Here is a 27,800-nt window from a genome sequence, read left to right as displayed (position 1 = left end):
CAGAAAAATGGCGGCATGGTCTGATTTCCCTAACGGAGGGAGAGAGACAGCCTTGTAGCCTCTCTTGAATGGCGATAGCAGTGGTCCAACGTTCTTTCCTCTGGTAGCACACGTAATGTGCTGGTGAAAGTTCGGCATGACTTTTTAGGTTTGCCTTGTTAAAGTCCCCAGCCACCACCACAGCCGTCGGGACACTTGTACTGATACCGACATAACACATCATGTAGGTCCGATAGTGCTACGGCGGTGTCCGCATGTGGTGGAATGTAGACGGCTGTGGTGATGACCGAGCTGAACTCCCGGGAAGGTAGAATGGACGGCATGAGATCGTCAGATGTTCCAGGTTCGCGAGCAGGAACGAGAAAGAGTCTTAATGTTCTTGGGGTCACACCACATGTTGTTTGTCATGAAGCAAACCCTCCACCCTTAGATTTACCAGGCTCATCCGTTCTGTCTGCACGGAAAACAGAGAAGGACTCGGTTGGGCATATGACTCGATCCGGCACCAGCGGGTTCAGCCATGTTTCCGTCAGACAAAAGATGTTACAATCCCGCATGTCCCGTTGGAATCTGATCCTTGCCCTAAAATCATCCATCTTATTTTCCAGAGACTGGACGTTAGCAAGAAGGATGCTGGGCAAAGGTGGACGGTGGGCTTGAACTCTCAGTCTGTTCCGAATTCCGCTCCGTTTCCCTCGATGTTTTCGTCGTCTCCCCGTAGTAGCGGCTCCACTGTTGTTGTTGTGGTTCGCTCGTACAATCTCTGCCGGCCACGCTGGATCGATGGAAAAAGTGGACAAAAACCCTACTCTGGAGAGTTACGGTTACCCTCTACTACTCTGGAGAGTTACGGTTACCCTCTACTACTCTGGAGGGTTACACTACTCTGGTTTCCCTCAGATACTCGATATATTAAATTATCCAATGATCCAGTACCATAAGTAAAAGCTATAAATATCGTATAAATATATTTTTTTATTTTTTGTGTATTATTTTATTATATTATTATATTATCTATTTTTTGGTTATCACTCATCACCTTTTTTCTTGTTAAAAAGATGGGCTTCCATAATTTAAAATAATTTCCATTTAGTTGTGTTTCTTTATAAGAAATAAAAGGGTGAAAACAGCATCCAATCACAAGGATGCAAGGACAAGCAGAAGTAGCGACTAATAGCCAATCACAGCACAGTGGGCGGGACTTAACACACGTCTGATTGACGCTGGTTTTCAAGGTAGGTGGAGGGGGAGTGTATCTCTGTTACTAGGCAGCAGTAACGGTCATACTTTGCTTCAGTTAAATTCAGCATTAACAGACAAATATCGGACGGAAAATGACAAATTTGGGCTAAAAACCACCGACCGAAGTGACGCAAACATCGTAGCGAGCCAGTGATTTGTTTACAACACGACACGGACATCGGCTTAAACTACGACAACTGTCGTAAAGCGATCCTCGCCTCCATGGCGTCGTCAGGGTAACGAGAAGCGAGATAGTAGTTTATCCGCAGAGCTCGAAGCTAACGTGAGCTAGCTAACAGTTTAACGTTATAAAACTCTTTGTTCCTGTTTTAGTGACGTTCGAGAGAAACTGCGGAACAAACCGCGCGCTTTGCTCGGGAGGAACATAAACGAGGACGACGAGCAGGTGAAGTTATGACGCGGAGACATGATGTGTGGCTTGTGTGCATGGAGCTGTGTCTGTTGAGCTTCAGCCGGTGAAACCACACAGACAGAGGAGCTGCTCATGCCCGGTCTGCTCCTCAGGCTCTGGGTCCGTCCGCCACCGCGAGGGAGGAGAACCCCGGAGCTCCCATGAAGGTCTCCTAAACCTCCTTCTCGCTTCCTCCCCAGTGAAGCCTTCTTTCTTCTTCTTCCACGGTGCTAACTTACCCCAGAAGGACCGTGTGCATGCTGCTTGTGTCTCAGCTCCTGTGCCTGTGTTGCAGCAGGACCCCCAGAGCAGTGAGGAGGACCCCGGAGAGACCCTGAAGAGGACCTTCAGGGCTCAGAGACAGAGGCGGAAGGAAAGGGTTCGTGTTCCCCGCGCACCCTCAGGTGACAGGTGCACCCTTCACAGCTCTAACCCTGCTCCTATTCCAGCTGCTGGAGCGATCTTCAGCCCACGAGTCCCCTGACGATGGTGATGATGGCGAGGAGGAGATCTCCGCTGCCCAGCACCACGGCGAGGCCGAGGGGTCGGCGAGACCCCCGACCGGTGAGTCCCTGTCCTCTCTGGACTGTTTACGGACTCTACCGTGCAGCATGAACGGATGTTTGAGGACTCACAACTCTCGACACATCCGCCCACACAACAACGTTACCCACATGACTTTATATCATGTTCCAGCAGAAACATTTACAAAAAAGACGTGCCAAGTTTTAGAAAATTGCACATTTTCACCCATCGTCCTTGTGCAGATAAGCAGAAGAATGAAATGGAAATTGTAATAAGACATTACAAGAAGATTCCACATAAAGGAGCACAACCAGGGTTCCTACGGTCGTGGAAAACCTGGAAAAGTCCTGGAATTTTAAAATGGTCATTTCCAGGCCTGGAAAAGTTCTGGAAAAAACGTTCTATATTTGTTATATTCACGTGTTCATTTACGCCGAGTTTGACATCATGAAATGTTTTAGAACGAAAGACGCTCAAAATAGAAGCGGGCGTACGCTCTCATACTGGCGGCGCAATTTCTTTTTTCTCGAGTTGCAAGTGAACGCACCGTAACTGTAAAGTTCGCTGGTCATTATTTTATTTAATGTAGACTGTATGCTTTGGAATTCACATTGTTTAAAGATTACATGTTCTCACTTTTTCATGTATAAACCGAGATTTCGGTTTGGTCCTGGACATGTGGTTCAAAGTCCTGGAATTCCATTGGTCAACATGTGTCAGAACCCTGAAATAATAATTAGACATTACAAGAATATTCAACATGGAAGGAGCACAACGCCCCCAGGATGAGCCCCAAGAGGACGAGTCCAGTTCTCCTGAGTCGACCGGTCGGTGGTTTTGCTGACGGCTTTGTCTTCTAGGCCTCTCCTCAAGACCCCAGCGGACCCCCGACTCCCATCTGGACAGCTTGGTGACGCGCCGCCTGGAGCAGAGGCTGAGAGCGGCCCGGGTAACCAGCGCCAGCCGGCCCGTCAAGATCTGTCATTAATACAAGTGGTGTTGGCGCCTCCTGGTGAGCCCGTGCTCCCGCCTGTGTTCCAGTCCAAAGGGGAGAGCTTCCAGCAGCAGGAGGAGCCGGCCAGCCGCCTGCAGGGCCTCCGAGACCGAGACGCCGCCACGCGCTTCGACCGGGAGGTGAGCGCCCGACAGGCTCCTCCCACCGCGACGGCACCCGCGGAGACTTCACCCCCCCCCCCTCTGTGTTTCACAGGTGGATCCAGAGAGACCCGGCAGGCCCGACGACCCCCTGGCCCCGGGCGGCAGGGTCCAGTTCAGAGAAGCGGCGAGACGGGTGAGCGACGAAGACGAGGTCGCTCCGACGTTACCGAGCGATCGCCGGCCTCGCCGTCATCCGGTCTCCTTCTCCTTTGTGACCGCAGGCGGAGGACGGCCTGCCGACGGCCGAGGAGGCCTACAACTTCTTCACGCTGGACTTCGAGCCGGATCCGCCGGGCGCCGCCGAGGAGAAGACCGGAGCCGAGCCGGGCCGGGCGGCCGAGGAGGACGGAGACGAAGAGCGGGAGGCGGCCGAGGGCGCCGTCCGCGACGAACACGGAGACCAGGTGAGACGCCGACGGCGACGCGGCGAGCCTCTTCCCCGAGCCGCCCGGCGCCTCACGCCCTCCGTCCCGCCGCAGAGCGAAGACGCCCCTCTGGTGCCGGACGGCGAGGCCCGTCTGCTCGCCGTGGAGCGGTCGTCCCGGGACTTCCTGGAGGTGAGGAGAGCCGAGTACGTCGGGCGCCGGGAGCGCGTCCGGCGGGAGGGCGAGCTCCTCTTCACGCCCAGCGCACGCACAGGTGAGCCCCGCCTGCGCCAAGCCGACGGCGTTCTGGCGAGGAGCTTCTGTTCATCCGCGTGTCTCCGCTCAGCGCCGACCTCCGTCAAGCTGCCCAAGAACACGCAGCCTCGCTACCTGGAGGACGAGGGCCTGTACGTCGGGGAGAGGCCCCCGGTGTCGCCGGCCAACCAGAACATCCTGGAGAACCGCTTCTTAAAGATGGAGGAGGTAACGCCAAGCATGACGCCCCACCTTATCGATTAGTTCATTCATCTGAATTCATTTTGTATTTTATTTCCCCTTGCCTGGAAACCAATTCAATTCCACGTGCATGCGTACGCTCGTACACATACATCTGCCTTCATCTATGTATTTTGTTTCTTTAAATAAAAAATAATAATTTTTAAAAGCTCACGCACACACGCACATTCACAAATGTACACATGCATTTTTATTTATTTATTTTTATTTATTTATATTTTTATCAATACTCTGAAGTTGTGTCCAGTGTTTCGTCGTCCTCTAGGTGTTACGTCAATGTATTGTCTTTTGTCTTATAATAAAAACATTTTAAAAATAAAAAAAATGGAGAAGGTAAGTTGCACCAAGCATGACACCCCCATCTCATTGATAAGTTAATTCATCTTAATTAATTTTGTATTTATTTTATTTTATTTCCCCTTGCCTGGAAACCAATTCAATTCCACGTGCATGCGTACGCTCGTACACATACATCTGCCTTCATCTATGTATTTTGTTTCTTTAAATTAAAAATAATTTTAAAAAAGCTCACACACGCATACGCACATGCACAAATGTACACATGCATTTTAATCTATTTTTGTTCCTCAATACTCTGACTTTATGACGTTGTGTCCAGTGTTTCGTCGTCCTCTAGGTGTTATGTCTATGTATTGTCTTTTGTCTTATAATAAATACATATTTTAAATGTCGGAGGTAACGTCCGTGTGTTTTTCCGTGAAGGGAAAGAAGTGGTTTGGGGACGACGGCCGGATCGTGGCCCTGCCCGACCCCATCAAGGAGTCCTCCACCAGACCCCCCCTGTTCCACATGGAGGAGGACCTGGACCCCGCACTGCAGCCGGTCTACAGGAAGGTCCGCCGCACGCTTTGCATTCACGGGGCCCTCAATACAAAGACGCATGGCGGGCCGGGGCCTCTCCTACTGGGGGCCGGAGGCTCTCACATCTGTGACCGCTGTCATCTCTACTCCCAACGTGCAGCTGCAGAGAAACGCCAACGGGGCACGCTAAGGAAAACAAGATGTTCTGTTTTTGAAGACGGGGGTCAGGGTGCTTTTCATTAAGCACTTCCTGTCCTCCTCAGCTCTGCTGGGGCTAGAAACAATCAAGTGGAGCTTAGACCTCTACGGCCTGCCCGAAAACCCTTTGATCACAGGATGGAACCAGGCCCAGTGCTCTTAAAGGGCCAGTACCGATGTTCTGAAGTGTGTTAGTGTGAGCTTCCTTAAAGGGCCGGTACCGATGTTCTGAAGTGTGCAGAGTTTTACTGCAGCAGAAGAAGCAAAGTGAAGTTCTTTTTAGTATTTTAGACTCCTAAGAGAACCTCTCAGTTGAATTGAAGTCTATATTTATAATATCTTCTCTGCTCTCTGCAGACTCTGGTTCAACCTCTCGGAGCTGCTGGATGCACCTGTTGGTGTTGTTGTGAGACTTTAGTGTTTTTTATTTCTGTATTCTTTAAACCAGACTCTTGTTTTCCACTTCTTTACACGATAGCGAGCGAGACAACTATTCTCTATTATCCCTTTGAGAAAACTCCCCACGCTCAACCGGCTGTGGGCGTCCGGCTGCATCCTTCAAACCTCCAGAGGCAAACTATGGAAACCCCGAAGAAAAAACAGTGCAGGAAACTCGGCCGCGTTGTGGCTCAGTGGGTGGGAGCGTTTGAGTGGGAAACCCCCGAAGAACTCTTCCCATGTCTTCACTTCTTTGCAGACAGGCCCAGCTGCCACATGTGATGCGAAGTGGAGTCGTTGTCACGCATGACTCTTGAATTTCAGCGCTGACATGGATCTCTGAAACTATTTCACACTTTAAGCTTCCACAGATACTCCGAGCGAACCACTAACAAGCCGACTTATCTTTTAGAAGAGTGCATGATGGATGATGATGTTCTTACCCCCCCCCCCCCCCTCTAGGCGCTGAAGTCCAAGAATGCAAACCTGTATCTGGCCGGCGCGGCGGACCCCGAGGGGGACTACCAGCTGGACGTGGACGTCTCCGGGCTGATCTTCTCCCATCACCCCCTCTTCAGTCGGGAGCATGTCCTGGGGTCCCGCCTGGCCCAGCTGTACGACCAGTACCTCACGAGGCAGGGCAATAACCTCACGGGGCACCTCACTGACAAGGTAAGCCTCACCTGAGGACCAGAGGAGGATGTCCTGAGCATCAGCCCAACACGGCGTATAGACGCTGTGTTTCCTGTGTGCTCCAGTTGAGTGGACTGAGGAGCGCCCTGAGGAACATCCTGGAGGTCCACGGTGGGGAGAGCCTCACTCCCGCCATGCAGCAGAGGGTCTCTGAGTACAGCCTGGAGGTCAGGTGAGTCCTGTTCAGTCTCAATGCCAAACCAAATCCCCTCTTCTAGAACCGTGGCCAGTGAATGTTCCCCTCGGTGATTATTTCCCCGGCTGGTGACGACAGGACGACTCGGCAGCTGCGAGACGGCGAGCAGGAGAAAGACAGGACGCTGCTGAAGAACATCGTGAAGGTGTGGAAGGAGATCAAAGCCCTGAGAGACTTCCAGAAGTTCAGCAACACGCCCTTCAAGCTCTACCTCCGGAGGTACATCATCCGTGCTCCATAGACCTGTAATAACATGAACCAAGGCACTCCTCTGGTTGTGTTAAAGCTGCATTCTCTCTCCTGACCACCAGGGTGTGTTTGTCTTTCCCTCCAGGGAGGATGTGGACCAGGCCTCAGACGAGCGAGAGCACGAGAACCAGATCCTGTCCGAGGTCGTGGAGACGGAGGCCGAGATGGAGGAAGTCCACCAGAGGAAGCTGACGGAGTACAAGACGCAGCTGGAGGAGTGGAAGCTCTGGAGGAGGAAACAGGTGGAGGTGCAGCGGCATTTAGCTGATAATATATATAAATAACTTCATCGATATATTAATACGCATCCTCTGTCCACTGGGGGTCAGAAAGCCAAGAAGAAGAAGAGGAAGAAGAAGAAGAAAGGTCCCGCACAGGATGACACTGAAGACGATGAAGATGAGGCGAGCCAATCAGAAGGCCCCGTTGAGGACGGCCCCCCGAAGCCGGAGCCTCCCGAGGGGCCCGACCTGGGCTCCGTGGAGCGGAGCGCCAGGGAGAAGGCCTCCAGGATCCGCCGGAGGCCCGGCGACGCCGTCCTGGTGCCGGAGCTGTCGGCCTCCGGCCCCGTCACCGCCACCGAGCTGTGCCCCAGGTACCGGCGCCGCCCGGAGGCACCAGGTAGAACACCTCCGCGGCGCCGGCGTCTCACCGTGTCCCCGCCCCTCAGGCCCGAGGTCGCCCGCCGCGAGGACGTGTCGCGGCGCTCCGTCTTCGCCAAGATCCTGTACAACAACAAGGAAGTGTCGCGCACCGCGGGGCGCGGCCTCAACGCCGACTTCAGGGTGAGCTTCGGACAGATCTTCAACCTCAAGATACTCAACTGCCCCCAGAGCATCAACCTGCAGGTACGAGCGGGGCGCCATGCGTCATGGGTTCTATGGATTACATGGGTTCTATGGATTACATGGGTTATATGGATTACATGGGTTCTATGGATTACATGGGTTCTATGGATTACATGGGTTCTATGGATTACATGGGTTATATGATGCCGGAGACGTTTTGCCTCATATCAAATATAAATATCTATCAGTTTATTTATGGATATATTTTTCGGGGATGTTTTTTCCTCCCTAATTTGAGTAAATCTCTCTCCCTCTCTCTCCCCCCCTCTCTCTCTCGCCCTCTCTATGTCTCCCTCTCTCTCCCTCTCTGTCTCCTTCCCTCTCTCCCCCCCCCCTCTCTCTCTCTCCTTCCCTATCTCTCCCTCCCTCTCTATGTCTCTCTCTCTCTTCCTCTCTCTCCCCCTTTCTCTCTCTCACCCTCCCTCTTTCTCTCTCCCCCCCTTATCTCTCTCTCCCTCCCTCCCCCCTCTCTCTCTCTCCCCCTTTCTCTCTCGCCTCCCTCTTTCTCTCTCCCCCTTATCTCTCTCTCTCTCCTCCCTCCTCTCCCTCTTTCTCTCTCCCCTTATCCCTCCCTCTCCCTCCCTCCCCCCCTCTCTCTCTCACTCCCTCTCCCCCCCCCCTCTCTCTCTCTCCCTCCCTCTCTCTCTCAGGTCTTTGAGTCGGTGGGCTCGTCCTGCTCCCTCCTGGCCCAGGTCTTCGTCCCGGTCCCGGACCCATCGGTGGTGACGGGCTCGGTCCCCGTGGAGGAGTACGAGTTCAGCAGCAACCAGCGCGTGATGTTCGACCACGAGGGCGTGGGCAGCGGTAGGAGGCGTCACTCTGACTGATTTCCAGGACTCCGTCGTGTGTTTCAACTCCTTGTCTCTCTCCAGACGTGCCGCTCTCCTTCGAGGCCGACGGCGGCAACAAGCTGACGCTGCTGACCTCGGGGAAGCTGTCCTGCTGCGTCTGCTGGGGGTCCGAGGAGGACGGCGTCCCGCTGGCCCCGCCGGCGTCTCAGCATCCGGGCGCCAAACACGGGTAACGTAAACACATAGCACATTGAACTGTATATACATTTGTATATATTATAATATATATATATTATATATATATATAACATACATTATTATATATATATGTTATATGTATATTATTTAACATATATTATTATATATATATTATATAGAAATTATATATATTTGATTTATATATTATATAGAAATTATATATATTTTATATATAAATTATATTTTATATATATTATATATAATATCTAAAATGTATATATATATATATATTATATGCCTGTTAAATAATATCTTGCCTGTCCTTGTAGTCTGAACTCTTTGAAGCTAATCTGTACATAAACAACTATTGGAGATATCAGAAAAGTTATTGTTTAATTTTTGTGTGTGTATTTAACTACACATCACCCACGTTACCTGTCGTGTGTCAGCGGTCTGGGTCGCCTCGACGCCGTCACGTACATCGGAGCGTCTGGACTGTACGACATGAAGAAAATCAGCGAGTGGGCCACGCGGTCGCGCCTGGACCCCAACGACCCGAAGAACGCCTCCATCATGCAGCTGCTGAAGGTACGTATGAGGGAAGAGAAGTCAGCCATCCACGACACTCTGTTGTTGTTGTTGTTGTTGTTTTCTAACGGCGACGTGGCTCTGCAGGTGGCCAGCAGCGGGGAGGTGACGGCTCCGGAGTACTTCCGCCTGGAGCAGCTGCAGGAGGAGTTTAACTTCGTGAGCGACGCCGAGCTGGAGCGCTCCAAGCGGTTCCGCCTGCTGCGCCTCCGCAGCCAGGAAGTGGCCGAGTTCCGTAACTACAGGTGTGTTCCCGCCCTGGAGCGGGAGGTCACCGACAAGGCGTTCCAGGTGAGCCCTCACAGACACCCGTTGGAGAGCATCGATATTATCCCGGTAGCAGAACCAGGCGGCTTTACATTTGTCATCTCAGGACTACGAGAAGAGGCTGAAAGAAGGAGAGCAGGTGGACACCTCAGAACACCTGGACTCACACAGAGCCCTGGTGTCCAGGTACCTCCAGAAGGTGAGTGAACCTAACGCCACCCAAGAAATGTAGTTGCAATTTAAAAAATTTGCTTTTAACCGATGTAAAAACCAGATAACTGAGAAGAAAGAAAAAAAGGATCTTCTATTTCGCAACGACGCTCTTGTCGTGTTGTGTTTTGGACCACGGTGGAGGACGATTATGGAGGAAGATCTTAAGCATCGAGCCTTTTTATCGCTACATTCTTGCTGCCAATGACCGGTGAAGAGTTCCTCACCAGCTCCTCCTCCAACCGGTTTTTCATTGGTCTAAAAATCCCACCGACTGGAGATCGGAAGCGGACGAAGGAACCAAATATTCTACTCAATGTTGTTGTTTTTCTTTCTCAGATCCGAGAGTCGGTCATCAACAGATTTGTTCTGGCCAAGCACCACTACCTCCTGTCTGACCTGGTGATAGAGGAGGAGATACCGAGCATCGGGTAAATGCCCCCCCCCCCCTCCTCCTCCTCCTGCAGACATCACTAACGGATCCACTTTGAACATTCCTTCTCGTTACTGTATTTGTCTTTATGTCTGGTCATCCTTCTCTTATTCCTCTTTTACTCAAGACAATGACACATTTTATGATTATTATTATGATTATTGTTCTTATGTCTCTGCCTGTTCTTATTATCTTCTCTGTTCCATCTTCCTGCGGTGCATTGTTAACAGTGGTCCAGGTTCGGGGTATGAGCTTCTCTTCTTCTTCTCCTCCCGCCGTCTGTGTCTCTGTTCCTCCGTTTAGCTGGAAGCCCGAGAACCAGCGCAGTAGTGACCTTTGACCTTGTGTGGTGTTCAGTGCCTTCAGGATTCTGCGGTTTATTCCCTCAAAGTACCTCAAGTACAGTAAATGTACTGAGATCTGATCCCCCGCTGCAGAGACTTGATGGGCGCTGCTCTTTGAGGTAGTTCTCACTGGTTATGAGTTTAGTGATGAGGAACTGCCGATACCTGGAGGGACTGAGCACTGCTTGTGGGAACGTTCATATCCCACAAAGAATGTACGTGCTCACGGTCGGGTACCCGTTTTTTAAATGGAGAATCTGGAGTCCCTTGCCGGTCGTTAAGTGTCAGTCGGCGTTTGCGACCTTTAGGATTCTGGGATTGAACCTTTTCAAGCTGGCTGAACCGAAGCGTCCGCTGAAGCCTCAGAGGAAGGAGAGGAAGAAGGTCACGGCTCAGAACCTGTCGGACGGAGACATCAAGCTGCTGGTCAACGTCATGAGGGCCTACGACATCCCCGTCCGCCGGCCGCTCAGCAGGTGAGCGTTCAGGTCCCAGGAGCGTTCAGAGAGTCTGAGGAGCTTTTATAGAGTCTTAGTAGTGTTTATAGAGTCTTGGTAGTGTTTATAGAGTCTTGGTAGTGTTTATAGAGTCTTAGTAGTGTTTATAGAGTCTTAGTAGTGTTTAGAGAGTCTTAGTAGTGTTTATAGAGTCTTGGTAGTGTTTAGAGAGTCTTAGTAGTGTTTAGAGAGTCTTAGTAGTGTTTATAGAGTCTTAGTAGTGTTTATAGAGTCTTGGTAATGTTTATAGAGTCTTAGTAGTGTTTATAGAGTCTTAGTAGTGGTTATAGAGTCTTAGTAGTGTTTATAGAGTCTTAATAGTAGTTATAGAGTCTTAGTAGTGGTTATAGAGTCTTAGTAGTGTTTATAGAGTCTTAGTAGTGTTTAGAGCGTCTTAGTAGTATTTAGAGAGTCTTAGTAGTGTTCATAGAGTCCCAATAAGTCTGCATATTGTTCAGCGAGTCTGAATCGTGTCGGGGGATGAAACGTTTCTGTTGTCGTTCCAGTAAAGCGGGCCCGTCCCAGAGCGCCATCCAGGGCAGCGATTGGCTGATCAACCAGGTACTCTCTCCGTCAGCTGAGGGTCGGCGTGTGTCCGGTGGGTCAGTGGTTGTTCTGGGTCTTGCAGGTCCAGGTGAGGCCCTTTGTGGAGGTCTCCTTCCAGCGCACGGTGCTCCAGACCACCACCGCCGACGGACCCAACCCCAGCTGGAACGAGGAGCTGCAGCTGCCCTTCAGGTGACCAGAGCTACTGCTGGAGCTGCTGCTCTTAAAGGGCCGGGACTGATGAAGTTCTTCTTCTCCTTCTCATTCTTCCTCTTCTTCGTCTCCTTTTTCTTCTTCTTCTCCTTCCTCATCTTCTTCTTCTTCTCCTTCCACTTCTTCTTCGTCAGTGCCCCTAATGGCGACTACAGCGCTGCCGTCCTGCAGTCGGTGAAAGACGAGGTCTTCATCAACATCTTCGACGAGGTGGTCCATGAGACGGGAGAGGTGAGGTCGTCGTGTTGCTGGACTTCTTCTCGTCTTCTTCTCCTCCGTCTCTCACTCGTTCCCTCGTTGCTGCTCAGAGCGACCAAGACCGAGGGAGGTCCATCCTCACGCGCGTGGAGAAGCACTGGCTGGGCTCCGTGAAGATCCCGTTCAGCACCATCTACTCCCAGGCCCGGGTGAGAGGTCACCTCCACCTGACCCCCCGCCGCCGCCGCGCCCGCTGACCACTTCCTGTCCGTCCTCAGGTGGACGGAACGTTCAGGGTCAACACGCCCGCCGTGCTGCTGGGCTACAGCAAGGAGCGCAGCCACGGCGCCGCCGGCGGCTACGACGCCCTGCGCAGCCTGAGCGAGGGGGCCTTCATCACGCTCTTCATCACCATCCAGCCACAGCTGGTGCCCGGGGAGTCGCTCAGGGAGAAGGTGAGTCGGGGGCGGGGACTCCGGGATCTGCTTCTCTTCTTCCTGCTCTGCTTCTCTTCTTCCTGCTCTTCTTCTCTACTTCCTCCTCTTCTTCTCTTCGCTGCAGCTGGTTTGTGTCTTGAGTTCATGAGGGATTCATTTGGTGTCATTGAGGGAGGAGGAGGAGGAGGAAGAGGAGGATAAACAGGAAGTAGGAGGAGAATAAGAAAAGTAGTAGAGGAAGAAGAAGAAGCCTCAGAGATGCTGGACAAACGCGTGACATCATCGGGTCTCTCTGCAGCTCGTTGTGGATTAATTTGCTCTGTCGTTTCTTTGTGCTTCGTGTGTTTCTGCTGCGTTACGCTAGATTAAGGACCTGAAGGTACCACTCACACACACTCACTCACACACTCCCTCATCTCTCAGCGTATCTTAGTTTCCACGGAGACGGATTCCTCTGCTTTACCCCTCCCCCCCTGTGCAGTTCGACAGCCAGGAGGAGGAGCGCCTCCTGCAGGCCGCCGAGCGCTTCGAGCGCGACGCGGCGCGCGTCCACCCGGCGCGGCCGTGCGTCACCACCGTCATCGACCTCAACGGGAAGACGGTGTTCGTCACGCGGTTCATCCGACCGCTCGACCCGCCGCGCGAGCTGCTGGACGCCTGCGGCGACAACTCGCAGGACGCGGCGGTCAGTCGAAAGAGGCCACGCCCACTTCTCTAACGGCCGGCGTTTCTCACGCCGTCAGACTGACCCGCTCTCCTCCCGCAGGCCCTGGTCGCCAGGTTTGTGTCGCTCATCCCTTCGCTGCCCGACAGGGTTTCCTTCTCCGGGGCCTGCGACCTGTGGAGCACCTGTGACGTGAGTGATTGGACGAGAGGGTGAGGGGGCGGGGCAAGTGGCCCGATCTCTCACGGGGACTCGTCCTCGTCTCTTTTTCAGCAATTCCTCACCCTGCTGGCGGGAGACGAGGAGGAACACGCCGTGCTCCTGTGCAACTACTTCCTGTCTATGGGCAAGAAGGCCTGGCTGACCATCGGCACGGCCATACCAGAGGTCAAAGAGTTATTTACATATTTAAATTAGTGCTGTGAAAAATAACGCGTTAACTCAGTTAATTCAATTACAGGTTTAACTAGTTTTTTTTTTTTTACGGCATTTAACGCATGCGCAGAATGAGCTTCCAATCCGTCTGTTGTTGGTCGTCGGGACGAAAAAAAAGTCACTTGCAAAATGAGCTTCCAATCCACCACTTCAATCTGAACTCTGTCCGCTCTCATGCAGACGGTCTGTTCATCGGTAATGATCCTTCCACAGGTTCACCTCCGGAAACCTTGTGACGACTTCTACTTCCTGTAGATCAGGGTCTCAACACGTCGATCGCGACCTACCAGTCGATCGCGGCGTAGTGTCGGTAGATCAATGACATTAAAGAGATTGGCCCGCCCCCTGACATGTTCTCTATAGCACGTCTTTGTTCTTTTATTAAACTAAACGTCTGTTGTTGATCGTATCTCCACAGCAGCATGTCATTTCTGTCTCTTCGCGTTGCGTTAACACTTATCGATCTCCGTCCCGCGCCACAGAGCTCCGTGCGCGCATCGGGACCGAGCACAAAAAAAGTCACTTGTCAATCTGTCCACCTGTCCGGGCCGGTGAGGTTTCAGCTTTGCAGCGGTGTCCCCGCCGTCCCTTTCATCACGGCCCAGTTCATGAAGAAAACCCACACAGTCAGTTTGCCTCAGCAGCTGCTAGAGGAAGACTAGAGGCCTTTAGATTGTATCATGGTGGAGTTAATGGTTGACAAACAAGAGGAAAATGTTCTGTTTAACCCTCCTGTTACCTTTACATTTACTAACATATTTTACCCTCGGGGTCAATTTGACCCCAGCAATTAAAACCTCCAGAAAATTATTAGAATTAATATTGCTTCCCAAGTTTAAGTGTGAGGTACTTTATGTTTGTTTGTTGACTACCTAAATAGCCCTTTAAATAAATAAAAAAGTTGATATTTCTTATATGTTTGACACAGTGAAAAACAGCCTGGGGTCAAATTGACCCCAAAGAACACCGACATTAAACATTGAATGGGGTCAAATGGACCCGAAAGGTAACAGGAGGGTTAAACATTCTGTTTAGGATGAAGATGTATTAATGTTCCATATGGAAGAAAACTGCTAAATAACTGCTGAGTTGCAGCACCATTGTATAGAAGAATGTATAAATGTATATATCCGTCTTTTGTCATAAATCTCTATGTTCTCACAAAATATACCGAGAATATCGGTAATATGTGATTAATCATGATTAATCCACAGAAACCTGTGATTAACCCGATTAAAAATTTTAATCGTTTCACAGCCCTAATTTAAATATATCGTTTACAAGTTTCAAACCAGAGAAATGTGTAATATTATTCCAGGTTACGCTTTGTTTCATTTGGTCGTTTCCTCTTCAGTCAGTCGACCACAAGCTTTTCAGAAACCAACTTTTTATCCAGTTTTTAAGACTTTAACTTTGATGGCTCAGAGACAGGAAGTGACACTGAGACAGGAAGTGACACAGACAGGAAGTGACACGCTCAGAGACAGGAAGTGACAGACAGGAAGTGACACGCTCTGAGACGTTTCTCTGAACAGGATGCAGTGTCAGTCTTCAGATACTCTGTCTGTTTGTGTTTGTTTAGGGCCCCACGGCGTACGTGCTGACCTTGGAGCAGGGCCGCCACCTCATCTGGAACCCCAGCAGCGGTCAGTTCTACGGTCAGTACGACACCTTCTGCCCGCTGCAGACGGTCGGCTGCCTGGTGGACGCCGACAACGTGAGTGGAGACCGGCGCCTCGAGTCCCCGGCTTCAGCAACGTGGTGTTTCATTCTCCTCTTTCATATCTGCCTCTTTCCGTGTAGGTTTGGTTTAACATTCAGGAATACGCGTCTCCCATGACGATGAGTTTCGACACCACGAAGGCCAACTTGTGGAAGCCCTTTTTCTCGCGCTCCTTCTCCCACCCCGGGCTGTCCAGTGTTCAGGCGAGCGCTCGCCATTCCCACCAAATCTGGAGGTTTTGTTCTGTGTGTATTTTAGTTATTTTAACATTTTCCTTCTGCATGTCATGGTCTTCAGCCGGAGCAGCTGGTGTATCGGCGCGCAGACAAGGTCGCCGCGGCAGAGCTGCAGGACAGGCAAGGCCTTCGTTCACCTCGGAGGGCTTTACAATCCGTACACGAGGACCTCCTCTGACCTTTGACCCTCACAAAACGTCCCCAAAAAACCTTCAACGGTTAGAAAAAGGGAAGAAACCTTCGGGAGAGCAACATAGGAGGACGGACAGAAGTACAATAGATGTCACATGACCAGAAGTACAATAGATCTCACATGACCAGAAGTACAATAGATCTCACATGACCAGAAGTACAACAGATATCACATGACCAGAAGTACAATAGATGTCACATGACCAGAAGTACAATAGATGTCACGTGACCAGAAGTACAATAGATGTCACATGACCAGAAGTACAATAGATGTCACATGACCAGAAGTACAATAGATATCACATGACCAGAAGTACAATAGATGTCACATGACCAGAAGTACAATAGATGTCACATGACCAGAAGTACAATAGATGTCACATGACCAGAAGTACAATAGATATCACATGATCAGAAGTACAATAGATCTCACATGACCAGAAGTACAATAGATCTCACATGACCAGAAGTACAATAGATCTCACATGACCAGAAGTACAATAGATATCACATGACCAGAAGTACAATAGATGTCACATGACCAGAAGTACAATAGATGTCACGTGACCAGAAGTACAATAGATATCACATGACCAGAAGTACAATAGATATCACATGACCAGAAGTACAATAGATGTCACATGACCAGAAGTATAATAGATGTCACATGACCAGAAGTACAATAGATCTCACATGACCAGAAGTACAATAGATCTCACATGACCAGAAGTACAATAGATATCACATGACCAGAAGTACAATAGATATCACATGACCAGAAGTACAATAGATATCACATGACCAGAAGTACAATAGATGTCACATGACCAGAAGTATAATAGATGTCACATGACCAGAAGTACAATAGATATCACATGACCAGAAGTACAATAGATCTCACATGACCAGAAGTACAATAGATGTCACATGACCAGAAGTACAATAGATGTCACATGACCAGAAGTACAATAGATATCACATGACCAGAAGTACAATAGATATCACATGACCAGAAGTACAATAGATGTCACATGACCAGAAGTACAATAGATGTCACATGACCAGAAGTACAATAGATGTCACATGACCAGAAGTACAATAGATGTCACATGACCAGAAGTACAATAGATATCACATGACCAGAAGTACAACAGATATCACATGACCAGAAGTACAATAGATATCACGTGACCAGAAGTACAATAGATGTCACGTGACCAGAAGTACAATAGATGTCACGTGACCAGAAGTACAATAGATGTCATGTGACCAGAAGTACAATAGATGTCATGTGACCAGAAGTACAATAGATGTCACGTGACCAGAAGTACAATAGATGTCACGTGACCAGAAGTACAATAGATGTCACGTGACCAGAAGTACAATAGATGTCATGTGACCAGAAGTACAATAGATGTCACATGACCAGAAGTACAATAGATGTCATGTGACCAGAAGTACAAAAGATGTCACATGACCAGAAGTACAATAGATGTCACGTGACCAGAAGTATAATAGATGTCATGTGACCAGAAGTACAATAGATGTCATGTGACCAGAAGTACAACAGATGTCACGTGACCAGAAGTACAATAGATGTCACGTGACCAGAAGTACAATAGATGTCATGTGACCAGAAGTACAATAGATGTCATGTGACCAGAAGTACAATAGATGTCACGTGACCAGAAGTACAATAGATGTCACGTGACCAGAAGTACAATAGATGTCATGTGACCAGAAGTACAATAGATGTCATGTGACCAGAAGTACAATAGATGTCATGTGACCAGAAGTACAATAGATGTCACGTGACCAGAAGTACAATAGATGTCACGTGACCAGAAGTACAATAGATGTCACGTGACCAGAAGTACAATAGATGTCACGTGACCAGAAGTATAATAGATGTCACGTGACCAGAAGTACAATAGATGTCATGTGACCAGAAGTACAATAGATGTCATGTGACCAGAAGTACAATAGATGTCACATGACCAGAAGTACAATAGATGTCACATGACCAGAAGTACAATAGATGTCATGCAACCAGAAGTACAATAGATATCATGTGACCAGAAGTACAATAGATGTCACGTGACCAGAAGTACAATAGATGTCTACAATAGATGTCATGTGACCAGAAGTACAATAGATGTCACATGACCAGAAGTACAATAGATGTCATGCAACCAGAAGTACAATAGATGTCACGTGACCAGATGAACAACAGATTTAATGCACATTACATAATGATTCATATCGCATGATGAAAAAGTTCCAACTACCAACGATAACGGTGAATATCGTACTTCACGATAATAAAGCAGGAGTGTTTTGCCGATGCTCGTTCACCAGAACGTTCTCCTCGTTCTCCTCCGTAGGATCGAGAAGATCCTGAAGGAGAAGATCATGGAGTGGCGCCCTCGCCACCCGACCCGCTGGAACCGCTACTGCACCTCCACCCTGAAGCAGTTCCTGCCCAAGCTGGAGCAGAGCGGGGGGCGGGACGTGTCCGAGGGGCACCGCCACGAGCTGCAGGGGCTGCTGGGGGACAACCGGGCAAGTCGCCTGGAAGACATTCATAACTCATGGGATCCTTTTTTTAACGCTTTACTTTTGCTTTTAGATTTCGGGGTTCCCCCTGCACCTGCCGTTCTCTGAGATCCGGCCCATCGTGGAGGCGGTGCACAGCACCGGCGTGCACAACGCCCACGCCTCCAACGTGGAGTTCGCCCTGGCCGTGTACGTGCACCCCTACCCCAACAACGTGCTCTCCGTCTGGGTGTACCTCGCCTCGCTGGTGCGCTCGTGAGACGCATGAATGAGCTTTACCTTTTATTTAAAATGTCACACTTTGACCCGATATTGTATATTTAATGGATATCATATCTTTGTAATACAGAGTTGCTAGTTTGATATCTGTATAACACAATAAAACTGCATTAAATACCACTGTTGCTTTGTTGTAATTGCGTGTGTGTGTGTGTGTGTGTGTGAGAGAATCAAGAAATATATTTATATATTTACTGTATGTATATCAATAAATATATTTATTGAGATTTATAGATATTATATATATATTATATATTCTATCTATATATATATTATATCTATATATATTATATATAATGTATTTAATTAAGATGTGTTGGACCAATCACCTAATACAATACATACTAATACTGATAGATATAATAATAGAGTAATGGTTTAATTGTCACGACAAATTTCCCCTTGGGGATTAATAAAGTATATATCTATCTTTCTAATTGATTATAAACGCTGACCTCGGATCGGTGTTTTTATTGTGGCCCTTAAGCCCCGCCCTGTGTAGCTGGTTTGGACTCATACGATTGGTTCTGGTAAGAGTTAGAATCAGGAGAGCCCATTGGTCAGGGCATACGACTAAACCCAATCAGATTACCGGCACCGCGACGACGCGCGGACGCTTGACCAATCCCGAGCTCTCGCGCTGAGTCGGAGGGCGGGACTTACGAGACGGTATCTGCGGCTGCGCGGTGTGACGCAGCGAGCGGCTCAGCGGGTAAAGATGGCTCCCTTTCCGGACGAGGTGGATGTGTTTACTGGCCCGCACTGGCGGATGAAGCAGCTGGTGGGCCTCTACTGCGAGAAGGTGTGTACGGACGAGCGCTCGCGCGTGAGTGTGGAGTTAAAAACAAACAACAGACACGCGTTCGTCGAGTCTCGTGACTCTTGTATCGGCTCTGCGAAGCTAACGCTCGCTAGCTGTTGTCAGCTAGCTTGGCTGTGTCCAGGAGGTGTTATGCAACGTGCTTTACGTGTCACCGCGTTCACAATGTGACTCAAAACGAGGCTTTACCCGCTGCTTGTGAAATAATAAACATACAAATCCATTGTGAGCAGGACACCGAGTTAGTGACACGAGCTAGCGTCGTCAACGCGGACGATGCTCCCGTTACGTGTGGAGACTGGTCACCTGTTGTGTTATGGATCTGTTTTATATCTTATTGTTATTATGGATCTGTTTTATATCTTATTATGGATCTGTTTTATATCTTATTATGGATCTGTTTTATATCTTATTATGGCTCTGTTTTATATCTTATTATGGATCTATTTTATATCTGATTAATGTTATTATGGATCTGTTTTATAATAATAATAATAATGCATTTCATTTTTATCGCACTCTTCCTTCAAAGAATCTCAGTGCCACACATATAGTAAAAACAAATAAAACCGATTAAAACATAGTTAAAGCAACCCATAAAAAGAAAAAAAATCAGAATGTAATAGCTGACAATAAATTAACTCAAGGTAAAAGAAATGCCTTCCTGAATAAAAAGGTTTTTAGGCCAGTCTTAAAAGAGTTCAGTGTCTGAGTTGCCCTCAGGTGGTCAGGGAGACCGTTCCACAAGCGTGGCGCTGCCGAGCAAAAGGCCCGGTCGCCCATGGTGCGGAGCTCGGTGTCGGGGACCCGAAGGAGCGAGCGGCCTGTGGATCTGAGGGTGCGGGTGGAGGTTAGGGGAGTGATACGTTCTTGTAGGTAGGGGGGTGCATGTCCGTTGATGCATTTATATGTGAGTACTAGGACCTTGTAGTTATATCTGATTAATGTTATTATGGATCTGTTTTATATCTGATTAATGTTATTATGGATCTGTTTTATATCTGATTAATGTTATTATGGATCTGTTTTAGATCTTATTATGGCTCTGTTTTTATATTTTATGTTAGTTTTAAATGCATAAACTTTCATATCTATCAATATACATCCTACACACTGTATACACACAATATAACTATATATATATATATATAAACATCTGAAATATAACCATACAGTTCCGTGTTTATTTCTACATTCCTATAGTTTGCACTTGACTTGTATTTTATGTTTTTGTTATATATATTTTATTGTGGGTCATATATATATTTTAAAGGTTATATATATATAAATATATTATATATATTTTTTATTAAATAAATATTACATATTTATTTATATATTATATATATCTATATTTTAATTCATTTGTTTTATATATATATATATATGTGTGTGTTCATATGTGTCCTCAATACTCCGTTCCCTTTGTTTGTTCAGCTTTCCTGTATTTCTAGTTCTGTGTACATTGAGATCAATATTAAAGAGTCAAATTCCTTGTGCATGTGTGTGTGTGTGTACGTCAATACCACGGATATCTGATTTCCTCTGTTAAATGTCCTCGGTATGAATACGAGTGACGTTATGAACGAGTCGTTCTTTGTTGTTTTTCCTCCAGCTTTCCAAAACCAACTTCTCCAACCACAGCGACTTCCGCTCGTTCCTCCAGTCGCTTTGCGCCACCTTCAAGGAGTTCAAGATGCACGAGCGCATCGAGAACGAGTGCATCATCGGGCTGCTGCAGCAGCGCTGCTGCACGGTGTACAACGTGCACTCGGACAACAAGCTGTCGGAGATGCTGTCCCTCTTCGAAAAGGGGCTGCACAACGTCAAGGTAAATGTTAGACATGTAAATACACACTACCGTTCAGTTTGGGGTCACTTAGAAATGTCCTTCTTTAAAGCACTGTTTCATCAATGAAGATAACATTTAATTAATAAACACTTTCTCTCCATAGTTAATGTGTAGATGACTATTCTCTGGTGTTAATGAAGTCTCTACAGAGGTGTGTAGAGGCCCATCTCCAGTGGTCTAGTGGTACATTGTGTTATCGCCTTAGAAGACTAGCGGAGGGGTAGAAAACCCTTAAAACCCCTTTTTATGTGAGCGCAGCTGAAAACAGTTATGCTGCTGAGAGAAGCTATAAAACTGGCCTTCCTTTGAGCCACAAGAAGAACAACATTAATATTTACTATAAAAATCCTCATTTGTAACCTCGTCGATGTCTTGACTAGATTTTATTTTTATTTTGGAATTTATTTGATAAATAAAAGTGAGTTTTCATGGAAAACACTAAATAGTCTGGGTGACGCCAAACTTTAGACCAGTCGTGTGTATTTATAGTTTATTGTATTTATATTTAATTGTATTTACAGTTTGTTTTATTTATAGTTTGTTGTATTTATAACCTGTTGTATTTATATTTAATTGTATTTACAGTTTGTTGTATTTATAGTTTATTGTATTTATAGTTTGTTGTATTTATAGTTGTATTTATAGTTTGTTGTATTTATAGTTGTATTTATAGTTTGTGCTGCGTCTAGACTTGAGGGGTCAACATGCTCGTGTTCTGCAGAGCTCAGCTGATGTGTGACTGTCATTAGAGTAAATATCATGTTGGACACACGGACTGCAGCAACAACAACAACACGTTGTTGTTCAGACCTACAAGTTTAACGTCATCTGTATCTTTAATTTATTTTAAAGCCGTTTAGCAAATATAAAAACAGTCAAAACAAAGTTTTTGTCGCTCTTGTAAACTTTATTTGAAAGCCGGCTGCATCGGAGGCTGACCGCTGTGACTCATCTTCCTCTTCATCGCTTCTGCAACAGAATAACTCAGTCGCTCCGTTCTGTGGCGATGCCCTCGTGTTGACTCAGAGGTTCTGGGTGTCCCTGACGGTGTGTTTCCCTCAGAGCGAATACGAGCAGCTGAACTACGCCCGGCAGCTGAAGGAGCGCCTGGAAGCCTTCACCCAGGACTTCCTGCCCCACATGAAGGAGGAGGAGGAGGTACGCGTGTCTTTCCGTCCCTCGCCCCTCGAGGAGGCGTGTCTAACCGGGCCCGTTGCAGGTGTTCCAGCCCATGCTGATGCAGTACTTCTCCTACGAGGAGCTGAAGGACATCAAGAAGCAGGTGGTGGCGCAGCACAGCAGCCAGCAGCACCGCGCCGCCGCGCAGCTGCTCAAAGGCCTCAGCCTGTGGAGCCAAGCGGAGGAGCTGCACAAGGCCCTCAAGTACGCCGACCACGAGAAGACGCACGACGGTGAGCAGGAGGAGGAGGAGTCATGGATACGGACCTCCTTCAAGGGGAGAGGCTGAAGATTTAGAACACAGAAAGTTCAATTATATCAAACATAAAAGCATCAAAAGATTCAATACCAGGATCAAACTTAAGGTGGCAGCGTGTGGAAGACGGGTTACTGCCGTCTACGCTCTTCTTCTTCTACGCTCTTCTTCTACGCTCTTCTACTACGCTCTTCTTCTACGCTCTTCTACGCTCTTCTTCTTCTACGCTGTTCTTCTTCTACACTCTTCTTCTTCTACGCTGTTCTTCTACACTCTTCTTCTTCTACACTCTTCTTCTTCTTCTACGCTCTTCTAGACTCTTCTTCTACGCTTTTTTTATTCTCTGTTCTTATTTTCATTGTCAGAGTATTTGGTTTATTTCGGGTTCCCTTGTATCCTGTAAGCAGTTGACTCACCATACAGAATCCTCTTCCTCCTCCTCCTCCTCCTCTTCCCTCTCCTCCTCCTCCTCCTCTTCCTTCTCCTCCTCCTCCTCTTCCCTCTCCTCCTCCTCCTCCCTTCAGACCCGGAGCAGCTCTCGGATTCCTCGGCTCACATCTCTGATCTGCCGACGGAGCTCCTGCTGCGGCTGCTCCGCTACCTGGGCCCGGAGGACCTGTGCCGCTGCAGCCAGGTGTGCAGCTCCTGGCTGGACCTGACCCGGACCGGCTCCCTGTGGAGGCACCTGTACCCCGTCCGCTGGGCCAGAGGTAGACCCCCCCATCAGAACCAGAACCACGTGCATCCACTCAAAGTGTCCGTAAACCTTGGCGTCCCTCTCGCTAGGCGACTACTACAGCGGGCCCCCAGGGGACCGGGACCAGGAGCCGGGCGAGGAGTGGGTCCGGAGCCGGCAGAACGAGGGCCGGGCCTACCAGGAGTGGGACGAGGACGCCGACGTGGACGAGTCGGGTGAGGAGGAGGAGGAGGAGGAGGAGGAGGTCACGTGTGGCTCCTCGTGCAGTTTAACGTGCAGCCGGTCCGAAGGGTTCATTGGTCGGATGTTTAGAGTCCAGAAGAACCCGTTCCGGGTTTATGAAGACCTGCAGAACTTCTGTGGAACGCCTCGACGTGTTCTGGAGAAATAATAATTATAACTTAATTAATTTGCTTAAAACAAAAAGAATCCGATCCAGATGTCAGGAGTCTGGTGGCGTCATCGCCTCTGAGGAACGGAACCAGAACCGTTCTAGTCCCTTGAAGCTGGTTCTGATCGATATCCGTGTCCCTCCAGACGAGTCGGGCGGCGCCCGCGGCTCGCCGGCCATCGACACCGCCCAGCGGGAGAAGAGGCTCCTGAACGGGCTGCTCCAGAACCTGCTGCCGGCCGTGGGCCCGGCCGTCAGGTCCATGGTTCTGGCCTACAGCTCCACGGTGTCCAGTAAAATGGTGACGCGGCGCCGCCTCGCTTCTTTTGGACTGAGGAGGAGACCGGGCCTGACCTGTTGTTGTTGTTGTTTTCAGGTGCGCCAAATCCTCAGTTTCTGCCCCAACATCAGACACCTGGACCTGACCCAGACGGACGTGACGGATTGTGCATTCGACAGGTGAATATCAGCCCGGTCCGTTCCATCAGTACCACCTGCCCCCCCCTCACCACCTCCCCCCCCCAGCTGGGCGGCGCTGGGCGGCTGCCTCTCCCTGGAGCATCTGGACCTGTCGGGCTGCGAGAAGCTGACGGACCACAGCGCCATGAAGCTGTCTGTCGGCCTCGGCGACCTCGCGTCCTCCGGCGGCGCCGACCGGCGCTCGGCCCAACGGGCCAAGCTGCTCCAGAGCTCCCCGGTCCCCATCGCGCTCACGGAGGCCCGGAAGAACCCGGCGGCGGGGCGACAGCGCCGGGCGCTCGTCTTCAAGCCTCCGGGGGCCCCGACGCGGGTCTGGGTCCTGGACCTCGCCGACATCGAGGACGCGGCGGACTGGAGCCGCGGCGGCGCCGAGAGCTTCGCGGAGACGCAGCCGGCGGGCGGCGCCTGCTGCTGCAGGAGGCCCGGCGGCGAGCAGCGGACCGGCGCCGGCTTCTTGCAGTACGCCGGCGTGGCGGCAGAGTCACTGTGCGGACACTCCGCCTGCTGCGCAGCCGACGTGGCCCTCAGGACTTTCGCCGGGCCGCCGGGCGACTCGGGCGCCACGGGGCTTCGGACTGAGCGCTCCTCTTTTGAGGGCCGGCGCTGCCCGGAGCGCGAGGACCGGGCGGCGCCGACGACCACGGCCACGCGCTCGCTGAGGTTCCTCAGTCTCTCCGGATGCTACCAAGTCACAGACCTGGGCCTGAGGTACTGAGTCACCACGCCAGGACCCTCACCTCGTGGCCGGTTCTGTTGGGTCCTGACCGTGTGTGTGTGTGTGTGTGTGTGTGTGTGTGTGTGTGTGTGGTTGTGTGTGTGTGTGTGGTTGTGTCTCTGTGGTTGTGTGTGTGTGTCTGTGTGTGGTTGTGTCTCTGTGTGTTGTGTGTGTGTCTCTGTGTGTGTCTCTGTGTGTGTGTCTCTGTGTGTGTGTGTGTGTGTGTGTGTCTCTGTGTGTGTGTGTGTGTGTCTCTGTGTGTGTGTGTGTGTGTGTCTCTGTGTGTGTGTGTGTGTGTGTGTCTCTGTGTGTGTGTGTGTGTGTGTGTCTGTGTGTGTGTGTGTGTGTCTCTGTGTGTGTGTGTGTGTCTCTGTGTGTGTGTCTCTGTGTGTGTGTGTGTGTCTCTGTGTGGTTGTGTCTCTGTGTGTGTGTGTGTGTTCGTGTTCCAGGGCTCTGTCTCAGCGCGGAGGTCTTCCTCACCTGGAGCACCTCAACCTGTCCGGCTGCCTCTTCATCACCGCCGTGGGCCTGAGGGAGCTGGTGTCTGTCTGCCCTGCGCTCAATGACGAGCACTTCTACTACTGCGACAACATCAGCGGTAACCACGGAAACTGTAGCGCTGCCTGGTGGTTATATAGATGTAGTCTCCCCCTGGTGGTCAGTAGAGAGAATGCAGTTTTGATTTTGTGTTGTTTTTGTAAAACGTCCCTACCTGCCGTCTCAGGTGCTCCTGAGGTGAAGGTAAGTCGGCGTTACAGAAGCTGGTACGATGCTGTCAGTATTTACTATCTTTCATTTGTGTATTTTAAATGTAATGATTTATTTATTACTAGCATTGTTCATGTGTCCCGTAGCTTGTAGTTCAGGGAGTGACCACCGTGTGGCGTTTCTCTGCAGGTCCTCACGCGGACACGGCCAGCGGCTGCCAGAACCTGCAGTGTGGGTTCAGGGCCTGTTGTCGCTCTGGAGAGTGACCCACCCAGCACCGCTCCATCAAGGAAAATATTATATATATAAAAATACATTTATATATAATGTATATATACATATATAAATACATTTATATATAATGTGTATATATATATAATGTATACATTTATATAATGTATACATTATTATTAATATATATAATGTATATTTATGTGTATATATATACACAAATGTATTTACATATATATTAATATGTATGTTTATATATATATATAAATGTGTGTATATATATAACTTCGTTTTATTGCACTTTATCCTGGGAATACCGGTTTCTGTTTTGTGTCACATAAAAGAAAATTCTGAATGAAACTGTAATTATTGTTTTTGCTCTCGTTTCATTTCCATCTTTATTAAATGTAAATAATCTTTAGAAAAGGAAACACAAGAGGGCGATGATGTATTTGAGGACTGTGTTCTCCTGGTTTAATGATCCATTCATAATATCTTCATTTGTCTTCATTTACTGGGGGACATGAAGCTTTGAGGCTAAAGGTCAGAATGATGGTTGGTCACGGTGTTACCATGGAGACCAGTCCTGAGACGCTTAACTACAGACATGAGGAATGTTCTTTATCCAGATGTTTGATCAACAAAACAATTTATGTATGCACTCCATTGGTCACAGGAGAGGAGTCAGAACCCCTTTAGACCAGGAGGAGTCAGAACCCCTTTAGACCAGGAGAGGAGTCAGAACCCCTTTAGACCAGGAGAGGGTTCAGAACCCCTTTAGACCAGGAGAGGGTTCAGAACCCCTTTAGACCAGGAGAGGGTTCAGAACCCCTTTAGACCAGGAGAGGGTTCAGAACCCCTTTAGACCAGGAGGAGTCAGAACCCCTTTAGACCAGGAGGAGTCAGAACCCCTTTAGACCAGGAGAGGAGTCAGAACCCCTTTAGACCAGGAGAGGAGTCAGAACCCCTTTAGACCAGGAGAGGAGTCAGAACGCCTTTAGACCAGGAGAGGAGTCAGAACCCCTTTAGACCGGGATAGGAGTCAGAACCCCTTTAGACCGGGATAGGAGTCAGAACCCCTTTAGACCGGGATAGGAGTCAGAACCCCTTTAGACCGGGATAGGAGTCAGAACCCCTTTAGACCGGGATAGGAGTCAGAACCCCTTTAGACCAGGAGGAGTCAGAACCCCTTCGGACCGGGAGAGGAGTCAGAACCCCTTTAGACCGGGAGAGGAGTCAGAACCCCTTTAGACCGGGAGAGGAGTCAGAACCCCTTCGGACCAGGAGAGGAGTCAGAACCCCTTTAGACCAGGAGAGGAGTCAGAACCCCTTTAGACCAGGAGAGGAGTCAGAACCCCTTCGGACCAGGAGGAGTCAGAACCCCTTTAGACCGGGAGAGGAGTCAGAACCCCTTTAGACCAGGAGAGGAGTCAGAACCCCTTTGGACCAGGAGATGAGTCAGAACCCCTTCGGACCAGGAGAGGAGTCAGAACCCCTTTAGACCAGGAGAGGAGTCAGAACCCCTTTAGACCAGGAGAGGAGTCAGAACCCCTTTAGACCAGGAGGAGTCAGAACCCCTTTAGACCAGGAGGAGTCAGACCCCTTTAGACCGGGAGAGGAGTCAGAACCTCTTTAGACCGGGAGAGGAGTCAGAACCTCTTTAGACCGGGAGAGGAGTCAGAACCCCTTTAGACCAGGAGGAGTCAGAACCCCTTTAGACCGGGAGAGGAGTCAGAACCCCTTTAGACCGGGAGAGGAGTCAGAACCCCTTTAGACCAGGAGAGGAGTCAGAACCTCTTTAGACCAGGAGAGGAGTCAGAACCCCTTTAGACCAGGAGAGGAGTCAGAACCCCTTCAGACCAGGAGAGGAGTCAGAACCCCTTCGGACCAGGAGAGGAGTCAGAACCCCTTTAGACCAGGAGAGGAGTCAGAACCCCTTCGGACCAGGAGAGGAGTCAGAACCCCTTTAGACCAGGAGAGGAGTCAGAACCCCTTTAGACCG

General features: G+C 49.3%; 2 protein-coding genes across 10 annotated transcripts; both read left to right on the top strand.

Annotated features, from left to right (window-relative positions):
* Positions 1 to 1,284: 1,284 nt before the first annotated feature.
* On the top strand, positions 1,285 to 18,589 carry cc2d2a (coiled-coil and C2 domain containing 2A). 6 transcript variants are annotated; one of them, XM_056414616.1, is made up of 40 exons: positions 1,285 to 1,478; positions 1,576 to 1,648; positions 1,768 to 1,821; positions 1,953 to 2,033; positions 2,104 to 2,218; positions 3,040 to 3,128; positions 3,221 to 3,313; positions 3,390 to 3,470; positions 3,559 to 3,741; positions 3,817 to 3,976; positions 4,049 to 4,185; positions 4,942 to 5,073; positions 6,139 to 6,348; positions 6,435 to 6,541; positions 6,644 to 6,784; positions 6,900 to 7,056; positions 7,144 to 7,409; positions 7,485 to 7,662; positions 8,313 to 8,466; positions 8,535 to 8,682; positions 9,101 to 9,239; positions 9,327 to 9,530; positions 9,613 to 9,705; positions 10,056 to 10,147; positions 10,380 to 10,394; positions 10,802 to 10,969; positions 11,497 to 11,551; positions 11,619 to 11,728; positions 11,884 to 11,980; positions 12,058 to 12,156; positions 12,226 to 12,402; positions 12,749 to 12,763; positions 12,866 to 13,069; positions 13,151 to 13,240; positions 13,322 to 13,435; positions 15,066 to 15,200; positions 15,287 to 15,409; positions 15,504 to 15,562; positions 18,019 to 18,196; positions 18,264 to 18,589. In XM_056414616.1, the coding sequence occupies exons 1-40, from the start codon at positions 1,465 to 1,467 to the stop codon at positions 18,447 to 18,449; spliced, it is 4,926 nt and encodes a 1,641-aa protein (XP_056270591.1). In that variant the 5' UTR covers positions 1,285 to 1,464; the 3' UTR covers positions 18,450 to 18,589. The 6 variants fall into 6 exon arrangements, with proteins under 6 accessions (XP_056270591.1, XP_056270590.1, XP_056270594.1 ...); XM_056414615.1 differs by having other exon boundaries at positions 1,950 to 2,033; XM_056414619.1 differs by lacking the exon at positions 1,768 to 1,821.
* Positions 18,590 to 19,171: 582 nt separating this feature from the next.
* On the top strand, positions 19,172 to 26,164 carry fbxl5 (F-box and leucine-rich repeat protein 5). 4 transcript variants are annotated; one of them, XM_056415285.1, is made up of 11 exons: positions 19,172 to 19,271; positions 20,905 to 21,120; positions 22,204 to 22,299; positions 22,361 to 22,553; positions 23,101 to 23,286; positions 23,363 to 23,488; positions 23,811 to 23,965; positions 24,041 to 24,123; positions 24,190 to 24,852; positions 25,309 to 25,457; positions 25,757 to 26,164. In XM_056415285.1, the coding sequence occupies exons 1-11, from the start codon at positions 19,188 to 19,190 to the stop codon at positions 25,831 to 25,833; spliced, it is 2,028 nt and encodes a 675-aa protein (XP_056271260.1). In that variant the 5' UTR covers positions 19,172 to 19,187; the 3' UTR covers positions 25,834 to 26,164. The 4 variants fall into 4 exon arrangements, with proteins under 4 accessions (XP_056271260.1, XP_056271259.1, XP_056271258.1 ...); XM_056415284.1 differs by having other exon boundaries at positions 23,811 to 24,123; XM_056415283.1 differs by having other exon boundaries at positions 25,309 to 25,848.
* The last annotated feature ends 1,636 nt before the right edge of the window (positions 26,165 to 27,800 follow it).

Source organism: Pseudoliparis swirei, chromosome 5, assembly GCF_029220125.1.
Source record: "Pseudoliparis swirei isolate HS2019 ecotype Mariana Trench chromosome 5, NWPU_hadal_v1, whole genome shotgun sequence".
Taxonomy (NCBI): Eukaryota; Metazoa; Chordata; class Actinopteri; order Perciformes; family Liparidae; genus Pseudoliparis; species Pseudoliparis swirei.
The sequence above is the reverse complement of the archived record's forward strand: the minus strand, read 5'-3'. Positions and strand labels throughout refer to the sequence as shown.